Here is a 22054-nt window from a genome sequence, read left to right as displayed (position 1 = left end):
ACCAGAGCCCTGGAACATACCTTTCTCAGTGGTTTGGAACTCTCATTTTGAAGTTATTTTATTATCGTTAATTATTTTTGAAATATTTATCTATTTTGAGAGAGTGTGAGCACATGACTGGGGGAGGGGCAAAGAAAAAGAGAGGGAAAGAGAGAAAGAGAGAGAGAGAATCCCAAGCAGACTGCACTGCCAGCACAGAGACCCTCATGGGGCTCGATCCCACTAACCGAAAGATTATGACCTGAGCTGAAGCCAAGAGTCAGACACTCAACTGACTGAGCCACCCAGGTACCCTATTATTAAGTATTTATATTAATTACTTTAATATATTTTGGGTTATTTACTCTAGTCCATTGCTTCTTATGTTCTGCAGAGACCTTCCAAGGCTGCCATGCCTACTGTGGGGAAAGATAAAGGAGTGACAAGGGTAAGAAGGAGCCATGATTCACCTTCTGTCTTTTTTATATAACAGCCTCCCAAATGTCCCACTGCTATAAATTTTTTGAAAACTAGACTTGATTCTTTCAGTCTAAAGATGAGGAAACGGAGACCCACAGAGGCAATAAACCTCTTGCCCCAAGTCACACATTGAGCTGTTCAGTAACTGAACCACTAAGGATGGGGGTGGGGAGCTTGTTTTTGAAAAATGGGGGTAACTGAGAATCGTAAGGAGCAGCCCGGAGCGAGTGCCGGTGCAAACAGGGAAAGCTGTTTCAGCTATAATCTAGGTGGTCTCGGATCAGAGTTTATCTGTTAAAGACTCTAAATCCAAGTCTATCCACAGAGGCACCACTGCTTTAGGCGGCTGGCTTTCTGTGTAACCAGCCAAGTAAGTATCTATAAAATTTCACCTGCAGCTCAGGACAACATACATTTATCCAGCCCCTACTGATGGGGAAGACTTGGTCCATTACTTGGAAGCTCCCACTCACATGGGATAAGCAGATACTGAAACGTCCAAGGGCAGCCCCAGGGGTAAGCACGGGGTGGGGGGGGGTGGGGAAGGGTAGAGGTGAGTCTTGCCAAGAGGAGTTTTCCAAAGCAACTTTATAGAGATGGGTTTCCATATTATCCCAGGGAGCAGACTGTAGGGTCAGAGTACCTGGCTTCATAGCTCGCTAACCATGTGACCTTGGGAAAGTACTTAACCTCTTCACAATCCAGCTCCTAGAAGGCAAAGCGCAACTGACATCAGGACCTCATGGACGCTAGTGAGGATTAAGTGAGTTCAAACACAAAAAGTGTAGAGAGGGGGCTGGTGCATAGTACACGAACCATTTGTAGGAGTCCTCTGAAGACAAGGGTCCCGGCTCCCCACCACCCTGCGGTACCTCAGACCCACTACTGTCTGCTGCTTCCTAGTAGTCGAAGCACTTGCTCGAACCTCCACTTCAGGATTGTCTATGAATTTCTCCTCTGGCGTCTGCAGCGGTTGGTTAGTCAGCTTACGGAGATGAAGACAACCACTGTAATCCAACTATCCAAACCAGTCTGATCTGCCAGGATCCCTCCTCATCAGAGATGCTGACAGGTGAAACTGACACAGCCAGCTTGGTAGGAATTTCACTCTGACAGACTCCCTCCAACAGTCTCCTCCGGGCAGAGGTGTCAGTTGACAGGGAGGGGGGCGGGGAGGGGAGAAGGGGCACATTCAGAACTCGTGCGAGGGGGGTTGCTTGCTTCCCACAGCCCGTGGCCTTGTCTCATCAGGTGCCTACTCCAACCTGAAATCCTGAAATGCGGTCTGTTACAACGCCCTACACACAGACAGGTGTGCTTTAGTGAAACGGGACAGTTTCCAGGGGGCATTTAAAGAGTGTCCCCCTTCTATTGCAGGGACTCTTCAAAACTGGAGGTAAGTAATAAACCTTTGTAATTACTCCCAGGCCGAATCAATTTACAGGCTCTTTTTTCCTAAGCAGGAAGCACTGTTCTCACCTGTGAAGCACTTAATGTTGATTTTCTAAAAATGACACTATTAGCTTATAACTTTTTACATTTTTTTTTAAAGAACAGAGTCAAGGGATATTGGCCAAAGGATGCTCACAAGATTCCTGATCAAATTCCTAAATGATCTGTTTATAGTTAAAAACCAGCACCTCCAATCAACTGTGGTCATTACATATCCAGCTTTCTCTTTTGCTCCTTTTGACCTGGGACCCTTCCCAGGGGTTGAGTTGCTCTTCCTTCTGTCTGTGGTTTATTCTTTTGTTTTCACGGCACCTCCTGAAAAGCCCTCTTGCTCCTGCTTCTCTGCTCATCCTAGATTAACATTTCCATTTGAAGCCCCACTTCTTATCCCAGACGAAACTTGTCTTTCCTGCAGAAAGCAGGTTATGTAATGACATGCTCTGTTTTTAGGTTGCCTTGTTTTTATTTATCCAGTCTATCAGCCACTTGAAGATCTTTCCCTCGGAGAGCCAACCTGAAGGTGGTTTTTCCTCTTTTTAAAACTTTTTATCTGTTTTTTTATTTGTAAAACATGCTTGGCCTTATACCACATAATCCAGCACTGTGATGTCACCTGCAGAGAGTGTGTGCTTGGGGACAGAAAAACCTGTATTCAATATCCAGCTTGACTATTAACACCCAGTAACACCTTGGAGAAGTTCTTTCAGTTTTCGGAGTCTGTTTAGTCATTTGTAAAAATGATAAAAATATACTTTCCAAATAAATCTATTGTGAGAATTAGGTAAAAAAGGTTGTTTCTGTAAGGAAATTTGTACAAGAAGACCATAGAATATGGGTTATGTATGTAGCTTTCTTACTATCTGCTTTGAAGCAGGAAGAAAGCTTTGAAAACTTTGAGGAACAGATATAATTCTCTAATAAACACAGACTCTGACACATATAAACTTAAGTTCAAATCCTAACGCTAATGCTTAATATCTGTGTGACTTTGGGCAAATCACTTGCCTTCTCTGAGCTTCCATTTCCTTATCCAGGGCTGGGGGAGGGTTGTGAATAATTACATACCTAATACAGTGACTCACTTAGAATAATGAATGGTCCCAAGATCTGGCTCAAGCAAGAGGATTTCTATTCCTTTTGACTAAACACTACCTTAGACTGTGCCTGGCTCTGACTTGTAACAAGTCTGGTCTCCTCAGAGAGGTAGTAAGCTACATGGGGCTGTTGGCCTCAATGCCTAACTTAGAGTTGGCTTATACAGAGTTGGGTATTCACTAAAGATACTTAGGTCAATTCCTCATCTTTTGGGCACCACATTCACTGAGAGTGAATGGCTCTCCAGGATAACCAGCCCCTCCTTCTCCAGTTGGACCAACTCATTCCAACAGGGAGAGAGAAGGGGAGTGGAGGGCTATAAGGTCTGTAAGGACTTGTAAGGGCTGACTTCTCTTTTAATAATTAAAAAGCAACCATATCAGAATCCAGTCAGGAGAACCAAAACTACTCTAGGTTTTTCAACATAATCTAATACAAGAAATTAGTTTCATAGGTCACCTAAGAAACCAAAAAGTCAAACAGATGATCCTGCAGTAACTCAAGAGATCAGCAATGGCAGAAAGCTGCGACCCCTTTGGGGGATCAAGGGATGATGGGAGGCTGTGGTGTGACCAGAGCCAGGAGCTGGAGATGTCAGGCTGGAGCTGAAACCAAAGAAGGGCTGAGTGGCCAGAAGTGGAGGATGAAGGGGGAAGGCTGAGAGCTGGAATCACACAGGGAGAGATGACCTAACAACTCCCCTCTTCCTGCCGGTCAGTCTTCCACCAGTATCCCCCATTGGCCAAACCTACCCAGAGGCTGGCCACAAAGGAGCCTGGGAAATGTAGTACACAGCAGAGTGGGGCCCGGGGATCGGGAAGGGAGAATAAAGCTTCCTGAGAACAAATAGGCAAATGACCAGCCCCACCATCTCTCAGTAACATATCCAAAGCAATGGCACAGTTTATAACTCATAGTCAGCTAATAAGCATTGACATGAATACCACTACAATTTTGTATAATGCTCAAAGTTTTTTCATACCAGTAACTGTGCTAAATACTTAATACATATTATCTCATTTAATCTTTACAACAATGTTATGAAGTATACACTCTTAATAGCCTTATTTTCACAAATGAGGAAACCAGCTGGAGAAGGGACTGATCTAAGGCAAATACAGCATGTGAACACAGGACTGGAACACAGATTAAGGTGATAGCAAAGTGTGTGCTCTTAACTATGGTTCCAGCCATTACTTCTAATATGAATCATACTTCTAACAGTAAAAAGGAGGGTACTGGATAAGCTGAAACTGCTCACAAGCACTGGAAGGATATTTTGAAGACCTACATTTCCACGGCTGGAAGCCTAGAACACGGTGAGTGTTGATTCTGCCCTTAAAAAAAGGAGAGATGAAAAAAAACCAAATGCATCACTTAATTCAGTTTATAAAAGTCCATGGTGTTCCCTCTTGAAGGCAACAGGGTATTTTTGCTAAGAGGATCCCAAGTTCAGTGGCCTCTGCAGGCTTGCTGTTTACTGATACTTGATATGCTTCAACATCTGTTGCCCTTCTCGATTGATGGGTGCTTCATTTTAGCACTTCCCTGATGCCAAGCTGGGGGAAAGCTTTGGTACTGAGGTTCTCTAACACACTCCTAGGTCACTGATGCAGCTTTGCTTGTAAAGCTGGCCGAAGGAAGGGATATTCAGGGAGGAGAAGTGAAGAGCCATCTCATCCATCGGCCGTGCTGGCTGCTCTCAGTTTCTACTCCTGGGTCAAGCGACATCTCCTGAATGTTATAAACCCCAGCGATCCTTTACTCGAAGTCAGGTTTCAATATCATGCTCCAGGCTCTTAACAAAGTAGTATATGATGAATTCTGCTGCTGCTTCTGTGAAAGTTCCATGGAAGGATTTCTAGATTGTTTTTTTATTTTTTTTTTTAAGTTTATTTTGAGAGAGAGAGAGAGTGCACGCGAGCACACAAGCAAGGGAGGGGCAGAGACAGAATCCCAAGTGCTAGCAGTACTGAGCCCCATGTGGGGCTCAAACCCTAACCCACGAGCCGAGCCGCGGGATCATGACCTGAGCTGAGGTCAAGAGTTGGAGGCTTGACCGACTGAGCCACCCTGGCGCCCCTCTCGGTTGGTTTTTAAAGAAACAGAATTTTTAGGATTTGGTACCAGGAAAAATGTAGTCTCTTTTGGTGAACTGGTATACTTCCTTGGGTCTGCAGACACCGTATGACTTGACACATTTCCCAGTTTTGTCCTGGCTGCCTGGAAGCTCAGAGAAATTCTCTAATTTATGGGTCAGAGACCTAAAGGCCAATCTGTCCCATAAAGCTGTTTGGTTTGGCACTCACCAATCCAGGATTTATATTAATTTGAATTTCAGTGCCCTTCGGCAGAGTATACAGTCTACGACTTGGTATACAACCAAATCATGCTGTCCTTTGCTGGTATCTCCCCATGTTCAAATGGACTATCTGGCATCTGAAGGCATATGAATTTGAGGATCCCCTAGTCTAAGTGGTTGTTATATTCTCTTCCTGCTACATGGCTTCTGATTTGTGAGTTTTTATTTTGCTTAGTTTTATTCTGCTTACTCATATATTATAAGCCTCCACGAATCCTTTATGGAAGCGAAGCATAAAAGATAAGTAAACAAACTGTTTTCTTCCCTAAGCAAAATTGCCAAGATCAAGCAGCGGTATTCCTGCTGATCCAAGGGCTGACCGTTCCTCCGGCCTGCCCCACCTGCTAAAGGGTTACGCTGGCTGTGGGTTCAGGCCTGCCATTCCCTCAGGCACAAGAAAGAAAAGAAACTGGGGCCTGGACATAATCACGTGGCCCCTGTTCTCTCTAGCGCGTGATATGTAAATCTAGCTTTAGGTGCCCTCTGGAGCTCGGGGCTGCGGGGGGTTTGCAGGGTTGTTCTGCAGCAAGACCACCTGAGTTGAAACCCTCATGCCGTCACTAGCCGTCGATGTGACCTAAGGCCAGCTTATTGCGGTCTTGTTGCCTCAATTTCCTGCTTTATAACGTAGGACGATACTACCTACTTCACAGGTTTGTCATGCGGATGAAATGAACACAGGAAATAACATTAGTGCTTTTTCGTGTGCCAGGCACTGTGCTAAATGTACTTTCATTCATAAAATTTTTGCAGCAACTCAGTGGGTCAGTTAATATGAAACTGAATCTCAGAGAAATTAAGTACCTTGTCCAGACAGGTTCGTTCACGTAGCTAGCGAGCCAAGAAGCCATAGCCTGGAGTGCAGCAAAGTGACTGAGAGCACTACTTTTTCTCTTGCCCCATCTGATTTCCTTCCATCTTGCCCACAATGGATTCAGCTCACTTACCCTCTTCCACACCAAGCCCCCCATCCCCGCCCTGCTTCCAGGCAGGCAGCTAACATACCACCACAGAACTGAGGCTCCAGCAATTACTAATATTTACTGGGCTGAGCTGAAACGGAGAGGGATTTGTGAGGACTGAGGCACATGTTCCTTTCTCTGCTTTCTAGAAGGCCCCCCACTGCAAGCAGACCTGGGGACACGGGGCCTCTCCCCTGAGTTCCACTCTATCACTCGCTAATCCTCGGTGGCCCAGCTCAAATGTTGCCTTCAAAGGACTTTCCCAGTGGAAAGTCAAGACAGTGGAAAGTACTCCTTCTTTGGTGCTCCATTATCCCATTGCATAGCAACTGCAGTTTAAAAAAATAATAGCCAACATTAAATAAACACTATTTCACCTTACATGTTCTAACGTGCTTATTCCTTATAACACGAATTGTGAGATAATATCTCAATAATGCAGGTATTACTGTTATCTTTTACAGATGAAGGCTCTGAGGCACAGATAAATTAAGTAATTCACCCAAGGTAAGTGGCAGAGCCATGATCTGAGCTCAGGCGAGGCCCCAAGGTCTTTGCCACTTACTTAGTATAGACTTTTTCATAATGGTATCTGTCTCTTCCCCATTAGATTGGAACTATGTGGGCACTGAGATATGTTTAATTCTTCTTTGTCCCACGGCCATCCTCGTCACATGGCAGACTCTTGTTGCCAAACCCTGGCTTAAAGAATTGAACAGGGAGCCCCATCACCCACTTGAATCAAGGCCCACGTGCATGCCTTTTCCAGATCTAGTCCACTGGCATCTGTCAGCTGAGCTAGCGGGGCCCACCCAAAGTCCAGCGGTGGAGGAGAGCAGAAAATGCATCCTGACATCACAGGAAGGACCGGAGTAAAAGGTACATTAATGGGGGCAAAAACAAGCCAGTGGAGTGATTAATTTGGCCTCCCCTTCAATATTATGTTTACACAAGTTGATTATATAGCACTTAATTACTAATTTGCCCTACTTAAACCAAGAGTGCTTTTAATTTTTAATGAGATAAGGGAAGGAGATGCCTTTGCTTAGTAAGGAGTAGCTATTTTATTTCCTTCTTTTGTTTTGCCCAGCCAATTAATGACATTTCTAAGGAAATGCATCCCTCTCACGAATTCCTTCTCCCCATCCTCTTTTCCACCTCCCAGGTTTAAAAAGAGGTGGGAAGAGATGACAGCCACTTAGAAACAAACTGACTTCATCTTCTGATCTGACTGGCTGGGCCGGGCAAGGCCTTGTGAAGTGCAGAAACATGGGACCTATAAAGGGTGCTACCAGAGTTTTTGGGAATTGGGTACATCTGTTCCCAGAAACCCTACGTTGGTTGTTACTGACAACAGAAAACACAGCCATGGGTGTCCAACCAGGGCAATCCTCCTACAATCCTGCATTATTTCCTGGGTGCGAGGGTCGGGTAATTAAAAAAAAAATTTTTTTAATGTTTATTTTTGAGAGAGAGAGAGACAGAGAGAGAGAGAGAGTCAGAAACAGAGCATGAGCAGGGGAGGGGCAGAGAGAGAGGGAGACACAGAATCCAAAGCAAGCTCCAGACTCTGAGCTGTCAGCACAGAGCCCGACATGGGGCTCGAACTCACCAGCCATGAGATCATGACCTGAACCAAAGTTGGACGCTCAACCGCCTGAGCCACCCTGGGGCCCCAATGTCAGGTAATTTTAAGAAGAGCCCTGGGTCAGTCCAGACATAAGAAGAGCAAAGAGACTGGCGTCAGATCTGGATGTGATTGGTGGCTCTGCCACTCGTAGCTGTTAGACCACGGGCATGGCACTTAAACTTCCTCACACTCGGTTTTCTATCTGTAGAGGTGAGGTGAATAACCTAACTTGCGAGAATTAAACATTATCTAAGGTACCTTAGCAGAGTGCCCAGCTCAGAGGAGGTGCAGGACAAGATTAGTCGTTTCTGGCAGAGGGAACGTAGGCAAATGAAAGCAGGAATAAAGGAGCACCTTTCGAGGACCTCGGCATGTCTGTCCTTGTCTGCAGAGCTGTGAAGTCTCCATCAGTGCTATTCAACCAGCCCGGTCATAACAGAGCTTGCCCCAGAATGTGAAGAAACACACTGACTCTTTCATGGAGAACATCTTAGCATGAATAAGATGTCATCACTGATTTACATTCTGATGCAAGTCCCTTATCTTATCACAAATCTGCAACAGACCATTCACAGATTGCCCTCTGGCCTTCAGACGGACCTAACAGCCCAGCCTGGATGACTGTTTGGGACATTTGCATGTGCTCCTGAAGACCCCTCCCCACCCTTCTCTGGGCCTTGCCAGCCTTACCTGTACCAACTGCATCAACAAGTTCCCTTGCCCTCTGACTTTTGAGTCCAGCCAATGGGGAGCCCGGCAGTAAAACAGAGACAGGGAGGAAAATGGGGTCAATAACTCAGCTCTTTCTTTCCAGGGTCTCTGGCAGGCAAGCTGGCTCAGTAGTCTCCACACAGGCCTCTGTTCTGGGGTTCTGGGGCTCCAGCAACTGGGCTCTCCCTTCACCTCTTAAGGTTCAACTGGTACAAACCCCAGGGTACTACATCCTCCCTTGTGACCCTCAATGCCCTGATCTACAGTCTTGTAAACAGTCCCTCCAGTAAAATCTCTAAAATTATCCTAATTTGAGAGTGCCCCTTGACTAACACCGCGATATTTTAAGGTACATCCAAATTCCAGTTGTCTAATACTAGTACTAGTTGTTTTGTTTTTTTTTTTTAACAAGAGCAATCACATCCAGCCCCAGAAGAATCCATTTCCTTTTGTGACAAAGGCCAATAACCCTTCACTTTGAAATCCTAGACTAAGCCTTGGATTCTGGCTCCACCCCTTTCTAGGTATTGACTTTGGTAAGTCATTAACCTGCTGCCTCATTTGTAAAATTATTACAACAGTATAGGAAATACTACGATAACAGCATAGGAAATGTCCTTATAAACAACTTTTGACATGGTATCTATATTTTAAACGTTTGAATTTCTGTGATATGCAATTATTAAAGATCAGCCAACTCAACTTCTGAATACATGGTACTTTCTTAAAGTTCACTGCAGAGTACCAGACATCTCCAATAAACAACTGCAATTTTTTTTTCTCTTTTGAATACTTCTTGATCACTTGCCTCAATGATGCAACCAAAATTCATTCGCTGACTTCAGTAAGACCTCTGTACATCTCATGACCCTGAACTCCGTCCAGTAGTATGTGGTATGCGTGTGCGTGTGCGCGCGCGCGCGCGCGTGTGTGTGTGTGTGTGTGTGTGTGTGTGTGTAGTCATTTTTAGGGTCTTTTTCCCAATTAAAGAAAATTCCTGACTTAAATAAAGGTCTTATCTTTCCTGGTTTTTCATTTCAGTCCATGGCCTAACTTATTATTCTGAACATTAAGCTTATAGGAGCATAGATCAGTTCTTCATGAGTTATCAGGGTGAAGGAAAAAAAATATATATCCAACCCATTCATTTCCAGTTTATGCCAAAAAAAAAGTTTATTATGAAAAGTAAAGGCATAAATGATCATTGCAATGAGAAGTTAATTACTTGTAAGCATTTGTTTTCACAGAAAGATCTTAACATATCTTTGCCGATTTGTACCAGTATGAAATGTCTGGCACAAAATGAAGTTAAAGAGTTTGGTGAACTTTATTTTAGAAATATAGTTCTGTAACCCCTCTAAGTTTATAAAGGGCTCAGCAGAGGTTTGGCCATTGTTTGCTTTTTATAAAAAGCCCAGTTCTTAAGTTCCTAAATAAAAAAGCGGTGGGAGATATTTGGGAAACAAGTTGATGAGTTTAAATCTTTGTGTTAATAACAATAGTACAAAAAGTGTCTCTTAATTAAAGGGCTTTTCTGTATCTACCTCTGTAAAAAGGGAGTGGGTGTATTATGATTAAGATGAGATGACATATGATAAAATAAGATAAAATAAAAATAAAATAAAATAAAATAAATAAAATAAAAATAAACAAAACAAAACAAAACAAAACAAAACAAAACAAAACAAAACAAAACTCTTGGGCATGGCATGCCGTCTTTTCCAGGCAAAGGGATTAGAAAATTTCTGAGCCAAACAGGGTACACTTCTTAATTTTATTTCTATATTTGATACTCAACTAAGCAGTGATGACAAATGTGGGCTGCTGATAATTTCTATAAAGCAGGCTACCCTGTAAAGCCAGCGGCACTGCCATGTTGGAATCTAGACCTTTCCTGGGCAAGGTATATGTATTTACTGGGATACTGTTTGATGGAATAAAACGGATATGCGCTTTGTATCAAGTAAGGTTTGACTATGCCTCCAGGTTTCAGAGTCTTTGTCTGCACAGTGGGGCCTGCAGAATTCAAATGTTTTGACTTTTATATCCATGATTCCATTCTGCAAAGTAGATTGGAAGAGGAGATTCACAATTAATCAGAACCTGAATTTGTTGCTTTTCTGAGAGGGAATGATTCTCAAAAAGATAAGAATGTACTGTTAACCAGGTGTGGCAATAGTATAATGAATGTTAGGGCCAGCATCACATTCTTAATTTAATCCTTCTTTAAACTACTAATTCTCATTCCAGGATTTTCTGTTGACTTTCTATGAGGCACTGACATATGGGACAGGATACTCAGAAAATTCAATCAGAAATCTGAATCTATTTAATTAGAAACCAGGATCTCATATCTCCAGAAACACATGCTTAAGCAGCAAAGGGCAAAAGGCTACCAAAGAAAGTTGATAATATCAGGACCATATGTGAAATGAATAGGATTATAAAAGGCCTGGGGATGAAAGCTAAATGGAACTAAAATTCACAGCAAAAGACTCATCCTACACACAAGAAATGGGAGCCCTGAATTTTCATCCACCACTGGTGGGAGTACAAAGCGTTACTATGTATCAGAATTCTAAAAGCTGGGAAACTTTCTGATGAAACAAATGTATCTCCCTAATTTATTTTATGGAAATAATTTAGGGTATCTGCAAAAATTTAGCTACAGAGATGTTAGCTGCAACATTCTTTAAAACAATGGAGACAACACATATATTCAAAACGAGGGGATTGGTGAAATAAGCCATGGTCTATCCTGTGTGTATAAAATTATGCAACCCATAAAAATAACAAATAACAATGTTTACTACCTATTTTGGGGTGGGAAAAAAAGCTACAAAACACTATGCATTGTATGAACACATTATTGTAATTAAAAAAAAATGTAAAGTGGTTTAAAAGTATGTACAAAAAGGGGTGTCTGAGTGGCTCAGTCAGTTAAACATCTGACTTCAGCTCCGGTCGTGATCTCATGGTTCAGGTCATGATCTCACGGCTCGTGAGTTTGAGCCCCACGTCAGGCTCTGTGCTGACAGCTCAGAGCCTGGAGCCTACTTCGGATTTTGTGTCTCCCTCTCTCTCTCAAAAATAAATAAAAATTAAAAAAAAAAAATTTTTAAGTATGTAAAAAAATACTAAAAGTATAGAAACCAGAATCTTCAATACTGGCTATTTTAGGGCAGTAAGATCAGTGTTTTTGTACTTTTCTTTCAGCGTAACTGAACTTTCTTATTTTTTTCCCCCTCCATGAACATGAATAATTAGTTGTAGTCCAGGAAAAGAAAAAGAAAAAAAAAAGCAAATTAAGATTGAATGTGCCAAGAAATGGGATGGTTTCCTATTTCTGAACATCCACGATATAGCAGTCTTTCCAAACCTCCAGAAACTAACATCACCATAATCAGCTTTACTTTGTAAAATGTAATAGCCCTAAAAATCACAGAAAGTTGACTCCCACAACATAAAACAGAATGGAGGTGCATTGTACCGTGTATGAAGTCACAGGCTGTGAGGCACCTAATAGGTGATGAATATAATCGGCTCTAAGTGAAGTGTACTTTGTGGAAAAGAATAGAAGGAGAAGCTTCAGCTAAGCGGTGAGCCTGTTTGCAAGGACTGACCTCGAGGGTGGGCCACTGCGGTCAGTGTGGATAGCTTCTCTTGTGTGCACACATTACAGAAAGGGTGAGTAGTCACGCCTCTCAACAGGCCACTTACACGTAGTGGTCTGCAAGACACGGGAGTCTGTCTGGAACGTGACAAGGAAAGCTAATGGTGGGAACACACGGAGTCCATGGTTTACAGAGGCGGCAGCCCTCGCACGGTGGGAGGAAGAAAGGTTTTGATTAATTGGTGGATTCCAAGGGCTTATTTTCTTTATACCGGTACGTGCCTTACATTGATTGGGGAATTCATTTTCATGTCTTGTCACAGCCTCCTTCTGCTGCCTTTTGCTTCCTCTACTTCGGGGCAAGGGGGCAGAGGGGCAGAGGGGAAGGTGTCACTCCTGGAATTAAAGTTGGTGTCACAAAAAGAGATCCGGAACCAAAAAACAAACAGACCCTGTCTTTTAAGACAAGAAATTACAGAAAGCGAATGACATCTGCAGGGGCCTAAAGGAAGCAGAAAGTGGAAAGGGATTTTGTATCTCTGCCTCTTTGCCATTTTGCCTGAGTTGTCTTTCAAGGCATCTTGAAACTGGTTTCTTGTTTTATGTATCCTTTGCATGTCTTAGAACCTCTCTACCATCTGTGCTTGGATAATGTAAGTACGTTGTTAGTTCAGAAACGTATTTTTTCCAGTTTGTTATTTTTCCAGGGCCTGGGAGGCTACAGAAGAGTGCTGGGATGATCCCAACTTTCTAATCATAATTATGTGCTCTCTAGGATACTCAGAATTAGAGAATCTCTTCGGAGTGCATGGACAGCCAAGGGAGTGAGGTGACTTTTGGGGGATCAGGAGTGGTCAGATGGGAAGGTCACAGAGGTCAAGGCTGTGTGGATTCCATACTGCAGTGAATAAAAGGAGGAAGGAAGACTTCCTCTTGCGATCCCTCCCACTTACCCAACAGTATAACTTCTACCATGAACGCAGCATCTCTGTGGCTTGAGTCCCTCTTCCTGATTGAGCTACAGATACGAAGATGACTGTACCATGACGCTTGTCAATACTTTCTATTGGAGACAGAGTCTAGAACACTACTTACATGGAGAACACCATTTCTGGAGAGATGCAACCCTTTAAGATACTAGTAGTTGTTCTATTCTCTAATGCAGATGGATGGCTAGATCAGTACCCTCTGTGAGATCCTCATTTGAAAGGGGAACAGCAGGAAGCTTTCGATGTCAAAGGGAGAGGAGGGCAGGCAAGAAGCAGTGAAGAGAGAGAGAGAGACTCTGATGGTAACAGGAACCAATAAAAGAACAAGAAGTGGAGGCTAGGCATTGTTGGTGGGCTCCAAAATTTGAAATAGCAGTGGACCCCCCTAACATCCCACCAGACGGTTCTATCCCCTAGCCCTCTCCATCTGACAAAACTTCCCCCAAAATTGAAATATAGAGAGAGGTTTGCAATGTTTGTAAGGAAAGCTTGCAACTCTAAATCCTTTGAACCTGTTCGGATCACCACAGGGAAGCACAGGGTTCTACCCCTGGCTGAAGACACCCACTCACAGGCCCAGGAAATCAGGAACCCCCATCTCTTCAGGCATGTAGGCCTCTTTCCTAGGTGTAGTCCAGGTGCTCTTGACTCTTCCTAGTCTTTCATTCGTCTGGAAGAGAGGACTCTGGCTGAGTCTACCAAAGTCTGCATACCGTGGTAGAGTCAAGTGAAATCCTTCCTCCGACCACCGAATGTGTGGTCTATGGAAAGAGAAAGCTGCTGTCGGGAATCGCTCAGCCTTCTTAAAGGAAGGAGTAGCAGGCACCTTGAAGACCAAGTAGGGTCTTTGAAGTTCAAAGAAAAAAGTATATTGAAGTTCAGGTTGAATAATATGAATCATAGGGAGAAAGCAATTCTGTTTCACATCAACTTGCCAGAATCCTGAGCTCATCCCCAGGCCTGGGGCACAGAAGTGGCTGTCTCTTCTTTGGAGAGGGGTGAATGAAGCCACATCCACATGTGTTTACATTTCCAAAGCAGTTTGGTCATCATTATAGCAATGTTGATAATTACACTTGGGGCTCATGTAGGTCCTTAGAGGTTCCAAAGGCTCTTTATCTCAACAGCCCCACATGAGTGGCAATTCTCTAAATATTTTTTAAAAAGGAAATACACAAATACAGCAAGTACCTGGAGAGGCCAGGTGCCACTGACTGAAGATATACAACAAGCAAGCACAGAGGTCAAGACCACGGGATTCTCTTGGGCAACGGAATGACAGGTGAGCTTTCAGGGCTCTGTCAGCTGGGGGGTCTCTTTACTAGATTACAGCATCTTCTAGAAATTACTGTCAGGAGGGGTACATATTTCCTTGGGCTTAATAGAAGAGATGAGCTTGTCTTTAAAATGCTGTGAGACTTGCAGCTACACTCGAATCACCAATTCCAATACTCGATGCACTCTACCTGAGATTCTGTTCCAGAAGATGAACGGAAAGTCTCATGCAGTGATGATGTGTCAGTGTGGCATGAAGGTTAAGACTTTCCACTTAGGAAAAGATGTGAGTGGAATCGTCTTGGAGCTAGAAACTCCAGGTTTGACCAAGATATCACTGAGGCACCCGAAGTCATGGTATGGAGTATCTGATGAAGCAGGCCTATCTATCCCACACTACTCTTCGTTCGAGCTGTAGACTATCTCCTGAGTTGTGACCAATGGGGCATTTCTTTTTTAGAAGATACACTACTAAACACTCATGAAGCCACAAACTATTCTGAACACAAAAAAGAAAAAAAAAAGGTCGAAAGAAGTAGAAATAGAATGATAATCAGGATGGGACAGAGATCCAGAGTGCCTTAGTTTCAATTCCTCTTCTGCCCTTTATTAACTGTGGCCTTGAGCAAATGGAAACCTCTCTAGGCTTTGGCTTCCTCATAAACAACACAAGGATGGAGACAGGGACACTGTCAAAATTAAAGGACGTTTTTTTTGTCCGCTCCTCCTGCCATACAAAATACCATAGATTGGGTATTCAGACAAGAGAAATTTATTTTCTAACAGTTCAGGAAGCTGGAAGTCTAAGATTAAGGTGCTAGCCTGGTCAGATTCTGCTGAGGGCCTTCTTCCTGATTTGCAGACAGCCACCTTTCTGTTGTGTCCTCCCAGGGCAGAGAGAGAAAACACAAGCTCTCTGGTGTCTCTCCTTATAAGGGCACTAATCCCATCATGGGGATCCCACCCTCATGGTTTCATCTAATCCCAACTACCTCCCCAAAGGCCCAATTTCCAAATACCAACATATGGGGGAGTTGGGGCCTCAACATATAACACAGGAGGAGACACGTTCAGTTTATAATACGATGTAAACCAACGCAGGGCCTCAGGGAGCATCTCTACTGCTTTGCTTTCGCTACCGTTTGTCCCAGGAATGGCATCTAGTTGTGAGAACACCTCCATAAACAGATGCATTAAAATAATAATTGAGATTTCAACAAGAAAGAAAGAAAGAAAGAAAGAAAGAAAGAAAGAAAGAAAAGAAAGAAAGAAAGAAAGAAAAAGAAAGAGAGAAACCCCACGCAAATGTTTTGGAGAGTACACCAGAAAATCCAGAAATCCTTGAGAATTCAGTTGCACTGTCTTTGATAAAAAACTTCAGCTAAAGGGTACTTAGCATTCAGAAGTGGATTCAATTCCTTAGGAGCGATATTTCAGACATCAGTTCCAAAGGCTTGGCCAGTGTGCAGTGAACCACGCTTCTCAAAATGTGGTACGGATGCTGGAATCAGACTGTTGTGTCTGTGTTTCTAACAGTGTACCCTTCAGTTCTGTCACCTTTTTGGATCTCTGTTGCTTAACCTCTGCTGCCCGTGTAGGTAACAGGTGTCTGGAAGATCACAGGAAGAGCCCCTAGCACAGCTCTTCGAACATAAAAGGGTCGCGATAAATAGCGCTCTTGTTACTGGGCCACTGGTGTGAAACCCGGCTTCTCATCCTGACCTGGAGACCTTGGACAAGTCATTTAAGCTCTCCCAACAAACATTTCTTGAACTCTCAGGGGAGGCTGGGGAGACAGACTTCTTGGTTCTGACGTTCACTAGCTGTTTCAACTGAGGCCAAGTCACTTCACTTCTTCATGCCTCAGCTTCTTCGACTATACGCTGGGAATAATGGGATTAAGCGTGCATTCCCGACACAGAGAAAGAACTCATAATGTGCTCCTGATGATTATTGCAGAGAAAGAAATGGAGGAAAGAGCAGAGTGGTGAGGGCACAGAGCTAGGAGGTAGACAAGGCAGGACTGGATATTTAACCACTCAAAATCTCTCCATAGAACCTATGTGTGAAATGTCTTTTGCAATTTGGTGGCAGGAAAAGCCTTGTCTCCCACAAGAAACTAATGTTTCCTCTTTTTGAAAATAAGAATTATGCAACTTATCATGTGTTCATTTTTGTCTTGGCTGCCAGGAAGCTCAGAATGCAGTTGTGTGCTCCGTCACGGAGCCCAAGTTATTTCCTTTTTCCTATATCTTTGTTCCTTATTTTCCCTTTTAATTCTTTTTTTTTTAAGCTAGCGTTTTCATTTGTGCCTCTTATTGTCAGAATCCTCAAAATTATTTGGAAAGTGGTACATTATTTGGAAGATGAAATAAACAAATATGAATCTGAAATGTACATGGAACACTTAAGTTTTAAAACTTATCTGTTTCATTTGCTACCAAAAAAAAAAAAGTCGAGGGGAAATTAAAAGAAATCATTTAAGAGTTATTTTAAAGGAGAGGAAAAAAAAAAAAAAAACCTAACAGGAAAACAGAATGGCCAACACTAACGGAGGCCAAGTCAAATGAAAACTGCAATAAATATGTCTGAGGCTAGAAGTGTTTGTGCTTTCCCTGGCTGGAACCTATCATTTCTTAATTATATCCTCCGTGTGTTTTGCAAGATGTGAGCTGCTGTCAAGAGGAAGAACAGCCTCAGACAGGGGAGGAGCCACGGCCCGCCCCTCGGCCCTCACATACCTGTACAGAAGCGAAGTCCCCCGAGGCACAGGCACCCAGAATAGCAGCGCCCACAAGAACAGACTCCACCTCTTGCGACAGGACCACAGGCATGCCTGCGCAGGACAAGGCCACACCTTGGTTAGGGAGCAGGGCCGGGGATGGTGAGGGGAGCCGGCAAGCAGCCCCAGCAACAGAAACACCTGACGTGATGTGACGTGAAGGCAGCAGCGGGCACCCTCTCCCCATCCCCCACAGTTCTCTGCTCCTGATTCTAAAGGATTTTACAGCCAGTGCCTACTGCTGCAGCAGCCAGGAGCCCCAAGGGACCCAGCACTCATGAGACCTTTTTGCCCCGATTTCCCAGGCTTCTGCTAGCTACTACCTGCCATTGGTTCAAGCTCCCTTCAACAAACATTTGTTGACTGCTTTGCTGGGCCCAGCGAATATGGAGATGAACCTCCATCCTGCTATTCAGGTCTCCAAGGGGAGGTGGATGAGAAAGAGATTAAGGCCGCACAGGGGGGTGGTTCTCTAACTGAGATGCGCTAAGAAAAGGGAAGTAGTAAGAGGGTGTGATTAATCCCTCTGGTGGCTTCCTATTTCTCTGCAGACAAGCCAAAGCCCTTGCAATGGCTGGTGAGGCCCTCCAGAGCTGGCATCCACCCCGACCGTCTCCTCCCCTCCTGGCCACCCTGCCCCGGCTGGCCTCCTTGTTTTCTTGAATCAGTTGCAGGGCCCTCACCCATGCTGTTCCTTCTGTCTAGGTCACTTCCTCCCAGAGGCCCACACAGCAACTCCCTCTGTGTCCTTTGCGCATTTGCGCAAACATCCCCATCCCACTGTGCCTTTCCTGACCGTTCAAAGTGACAACTGACCCACGACATTACTCATTCCCCTATTTCCTCAGCATCGTTCACCCCTGCACGATTACCGTCTGTCTCCCCTGCTCGAGCCTAAGCTCCATGAGGGCAGGCACATGGTCTCGTCCACTGCTGAATTCCTGGATTTGAGACTGCCTAAGTACTATCTAGCACACAGCAAAGGCTTCAATGACGAAAGAGCAAATTTCCCGGATAGGTAACGGGCTGGGGTGTTCGTCAGAGTGGAGACGAGCCTCACGGAGGCACTTAGGGAGGAGTAGAGGTCCACCAGGCAGCAAGAAAGCACTCCACATGCCAGCTGCTGGAGCCTGAGGGCTCACAGTGGGTTTAAGATTAATAGAAATAATTTAGAATTCTGAGGAGTTTATATGTGTATGTGTGTACACTATAAACAAGATATACGTAAAACATAAGTATAAATGCATTGGCTAATCAGGAGATGGCAGTAGCCTCCACAAAGGTAAGCTCGGTAGCCAGACCTGAACACCTTCCTCTACTCAAGACACCAGACTGACTTTTTCAAAGACTGCATGTGTCTTCCTATCCTTTCTGGGAAAATCTCCTTGACACAGTCACCCCGAGGCTCCCACTGCCTCCTAACTCTTCTTCCTACTCCCAGGCTCAGTCAGCTGCCCAGCCACCTGGCACAGAGGGTCAGGGAAGAGAACACCCTCACACAGCTAGGGGCTCAGGAATGCCAGCCCCAAGACTGTAGGGCCAGCACCTGAGGCTCCGCTGACAGGCATCGGGGGTGGGTCCCTTGGAAAAGCTCAGAGTCCATTCCACTAGCCCCGGGTCCTTCCCCAAGTGACATAAATAGGTAGCCTCGGTTTCCTGGTGTGTGAAAGGGGGACAATAGTAAGATGTGCTGTGCAGGTTTGCAGTGAGGCTTGAGGAGAGAAGGCACACGTGGGGCTCAGCACATGTCTAGTGTCTTAAGCCCCTGAGAACGGTGGCTGCCGCTGTTACAATGAAGCGGGAAGGTGAGCCAAGGCCCTCTACACGCACTCACTTGCACAGCGGGGAAGGGCCAGACAGGTGCCCATCAGCCAACTACAGGGGAAGGACAGACACTGGGCCACACGGAAGGGCTGTGTGGGCCCAGTCAGGAGAGCGCTGCATGCCTTTGTAGCAGCTGGGACCACCCTCACAGACATGGCTCTTCTTAGAAGATAGCAAGCACCTGTAAATGCCATTGACCATCCAGCCCCTCCTTACCCTGTCAAAAGCCTCACTAGTTCTGAGCAGGGAGTAGGCACCTGCAGTCCCTTCCCCTGGGGAACCGGACACCAGAGCGAAACTGGTGGACCCCCCACTAGCTCTCCGGTTGTACCCTAAGGACTCTGGAGCCAGACCGAGAGCGTTTGAAATCTGGCTTGCTCGCTGATTTATCTGTGTGATCCTGGGCAAGTTCCTGGACCTCTTTGTGTCCCGGTTACCCCATCTGCGAAATGGGGATAAAATTCTACCTCCCTCTAGGGCTGCTTTGAGGATTGAAAGTACTATTGTGAGTGAGGCACTTAAAACAGTGCTTGGCTCAGAGAAAACACTACATTAGCATTAGCTGTTAGGATTCTTAATATTTACCCTTATCTCTAAAGACTTCCTCCTCATCCCTGTCACCTGGATGATACCAACTCACTGCTTCCACTTCCCTTCAGGTCAATCCCACCTCGTCCCTTTCCACCTCCCACCTGCTGTGGGTCCTGGGACACCGGCCTGTGCAGACCACATCCATGGCTCCCTTGTCCTCATGGCTGAAACCTTGACTAAACTCTAGTCAGGCAGCCTCTTCAGAGCCCCTCAGACTCAGGATGGCTATGCCCCTGCCTGCCCCTTGCAAGCTTTGGGGTGGTAAGACTGTGGGCAGCCCCAGGGGACCGCCTGGTCATCGGGGTTTCCCTACACCCTGCCCACACCTCTGTAACAGACCCTTTGTTTGATTTTACTCCAAACTTTGTGCGTCATCTGTTCCCTGCCTGGACCTGACTCATACCGACACCAGCATCCTCTGGGTCCTTGCTGTCCTCTCTGGACACTGCTCAGAGCACCAAGAGCACTTTTTTTGGTTTGTAATGACCCTTCTGGCAGGACCTTATCGTTTTTCTTTGCATCCCCCTGCCAAGCTCAGTGCTTGGTACGCTTGTGTGCTCAGAGAAGGCTTCAGAGTGAATTAAATGGAAGGACAAATTATTAAAATAATGAGTAAGAAAGAGGGAAATCCCTGCTGAAACGGCCAGGGATTAAAAAAAAAACAACCAAAAAACAAAATTCAGAGAAGGAACATTCAGTCCCAAGTCAATGGAGGAAACCTACAATTACTTAGGACACACCAAGTATTTCTTGAAACCACAGTTAAACTAACTGCCAGACGTACAGGGAGATTCTTCCTCCTCACGTAGAGGACATTTTCCCAAGTTGGCAAAGCCCCATTCTCTCTGCGTGCACGGAGAAGCCTGCTCGTCACATGCCAAAGATTTGCTTACAAATTATTAAACTGCACTTTTAAAATTTTTTTCTCTCTAACACACCTCCTTCTTTTTGGCGAGGGGCTGCTTTAAGGGAAGAAGTGAGTTAACATTTATGGAACACTGACTTCCAGGCATGGACCTTGGTGCTCATGAACTCACGAGCATGTACCCCTTCAGCACAATCTATCAGGAGGAAATAGCGTTATCTCTTTCGGAAGAGGAAAACAAGGCTCAGAGAGGTAAGGCAGCTTGCCCAAAGTCACAGAGGTGACCCCCTGCTCTTTCCATGACTCCACACTATCTCCAAAGAATCTTCTAATCCCGCTGGGTTTTTGACAGGCAGTCCTGAGACTCATGCACCAGGTCTATGGTCCTCCTGAAGCCCCTGTTTGCAGGAAAATCGGAACTACAATGTTTCGAGGCATCCAAGACTCTACCTCTATACCCACTGGTGTGCACCTGCCTTTTACAGGACCCAATGCGAATGTGTTCTTTTCTGTGAGTGCTGGGTGAAGGAGGGGAGAAGGAAACTCTGCCTGGAATGGGAACTATTTTATCCAATGCATTAATGAGTTGAGCAGAACCCAAAGCATTTAAAGGCAGATGCACTTTGCCATCACTCGTCAGTCACAGCTTCCCGACGCAGAGGAATTCCAGCCAAAGAAAAGGTCCCTTTGTCTGGAAGTGTAACTGGTCCACAGCCAGAGACAAAGGGTCCAGTTTCAATCGGAATCCAACTAACGATTAACAGCCTTTTCATTCAACAGCCTGAAGAACTGTTTCCAAAGCAGAACTTTCTGTGAAGCTGCTACCCGCCCCTGCTTCTGAGTCAGCTCAGGGACATAAGGCCTGGAAGAGGACCCACTTTCATTAAGGCTGGAGCCGCAGTGCCTGGTCAGGACCCGGGTCACTCAAACTGCCCTGCTCTCGGGGCATTCTCACAGGTGACACGTTAGACAGGGCAGATCTTATCTCCCCTCCTGCACAGAGGTAGGAAGGCTTCATGGCAATTAGAAGGCTGGAAATTGGAAAGTCACTCACAAATCACATTTTAAGTCTGAATCTTATCTGACTAGCTAGCTGACTTTTAGATAAAATGTGGTTATCGGTTTTCTCCTAGGGAAAACTACAAGGTAATTTGGGCTCCTTTTTTAGGTCTTTCCTCTTTCAGCCTCAGCATGGCCCATGTCCCTAGGTTATGGACACTTTCAAGGAAGAGTAATTAACACATTGGCATAAACTACTCAGGAAAGCCAAGAAACCTGGGTGAGCAGCACAGCGTAGGGGACGCTTAGCCTAGGCACACCCAGGTCACAGTCCTAGTTCTGTCCCTCCCCTCTTACTAATGTTTGACTTTGGATAGTCAATTTAATTGACCCTCCTAGCCTCAGTTTCTTTGTCTGTAAGATGGGGCACCGAATGCTACCTTTT

The 22054-nt window shown here is 44.9% G+C and overlaps 1 protein-coding gene across 4 annotated transcripts in view; it reads right to left on the bottom strand.

The window, feature by feature from the left end:
• FGGY (FGGY carbohydrate kinase domain containing) overlaps nucleotides 1-22054 on the bottom strand; it is a 421185-nt gene that overhangs the window by 62462 nt on the left and 336669 nt on the right. For all 4 annotated transcript variants that reach the window (XM_043575117.1, XM_043575119.1, XM_043575120.1 and 1 more), the window contains one exon: nucleotides 17290-17384. In XM_043575117.1, coding sequence (XP_043431052.1) covers nucleotides 17290-17384 — 95 coding nt within the window. The remainder of the gene's footprint in view (nucleotides 1-17289; nucleotides 17385-22054) is intronic.

This window comes from Prionailurus bengalensis, chromosome C1, assembly GCF_016509475.1.
Source record: "Prionailurus bengalensis isolate Pbe53 chromosome C1, Fcat_Pben_1.1_paternal_pri, whole genome shotgun sequence".
NCBI classification, from domain to species: domain Eukaryota; kingdom Metazoa; phylum Chordata; class Mammalia; order Carnivora; family Felidae; genus Prionailurus; species Prionailurus bengalensis.
This window is presented reverse-complemented; position numbering and strand designations above follow the sequence as displayed.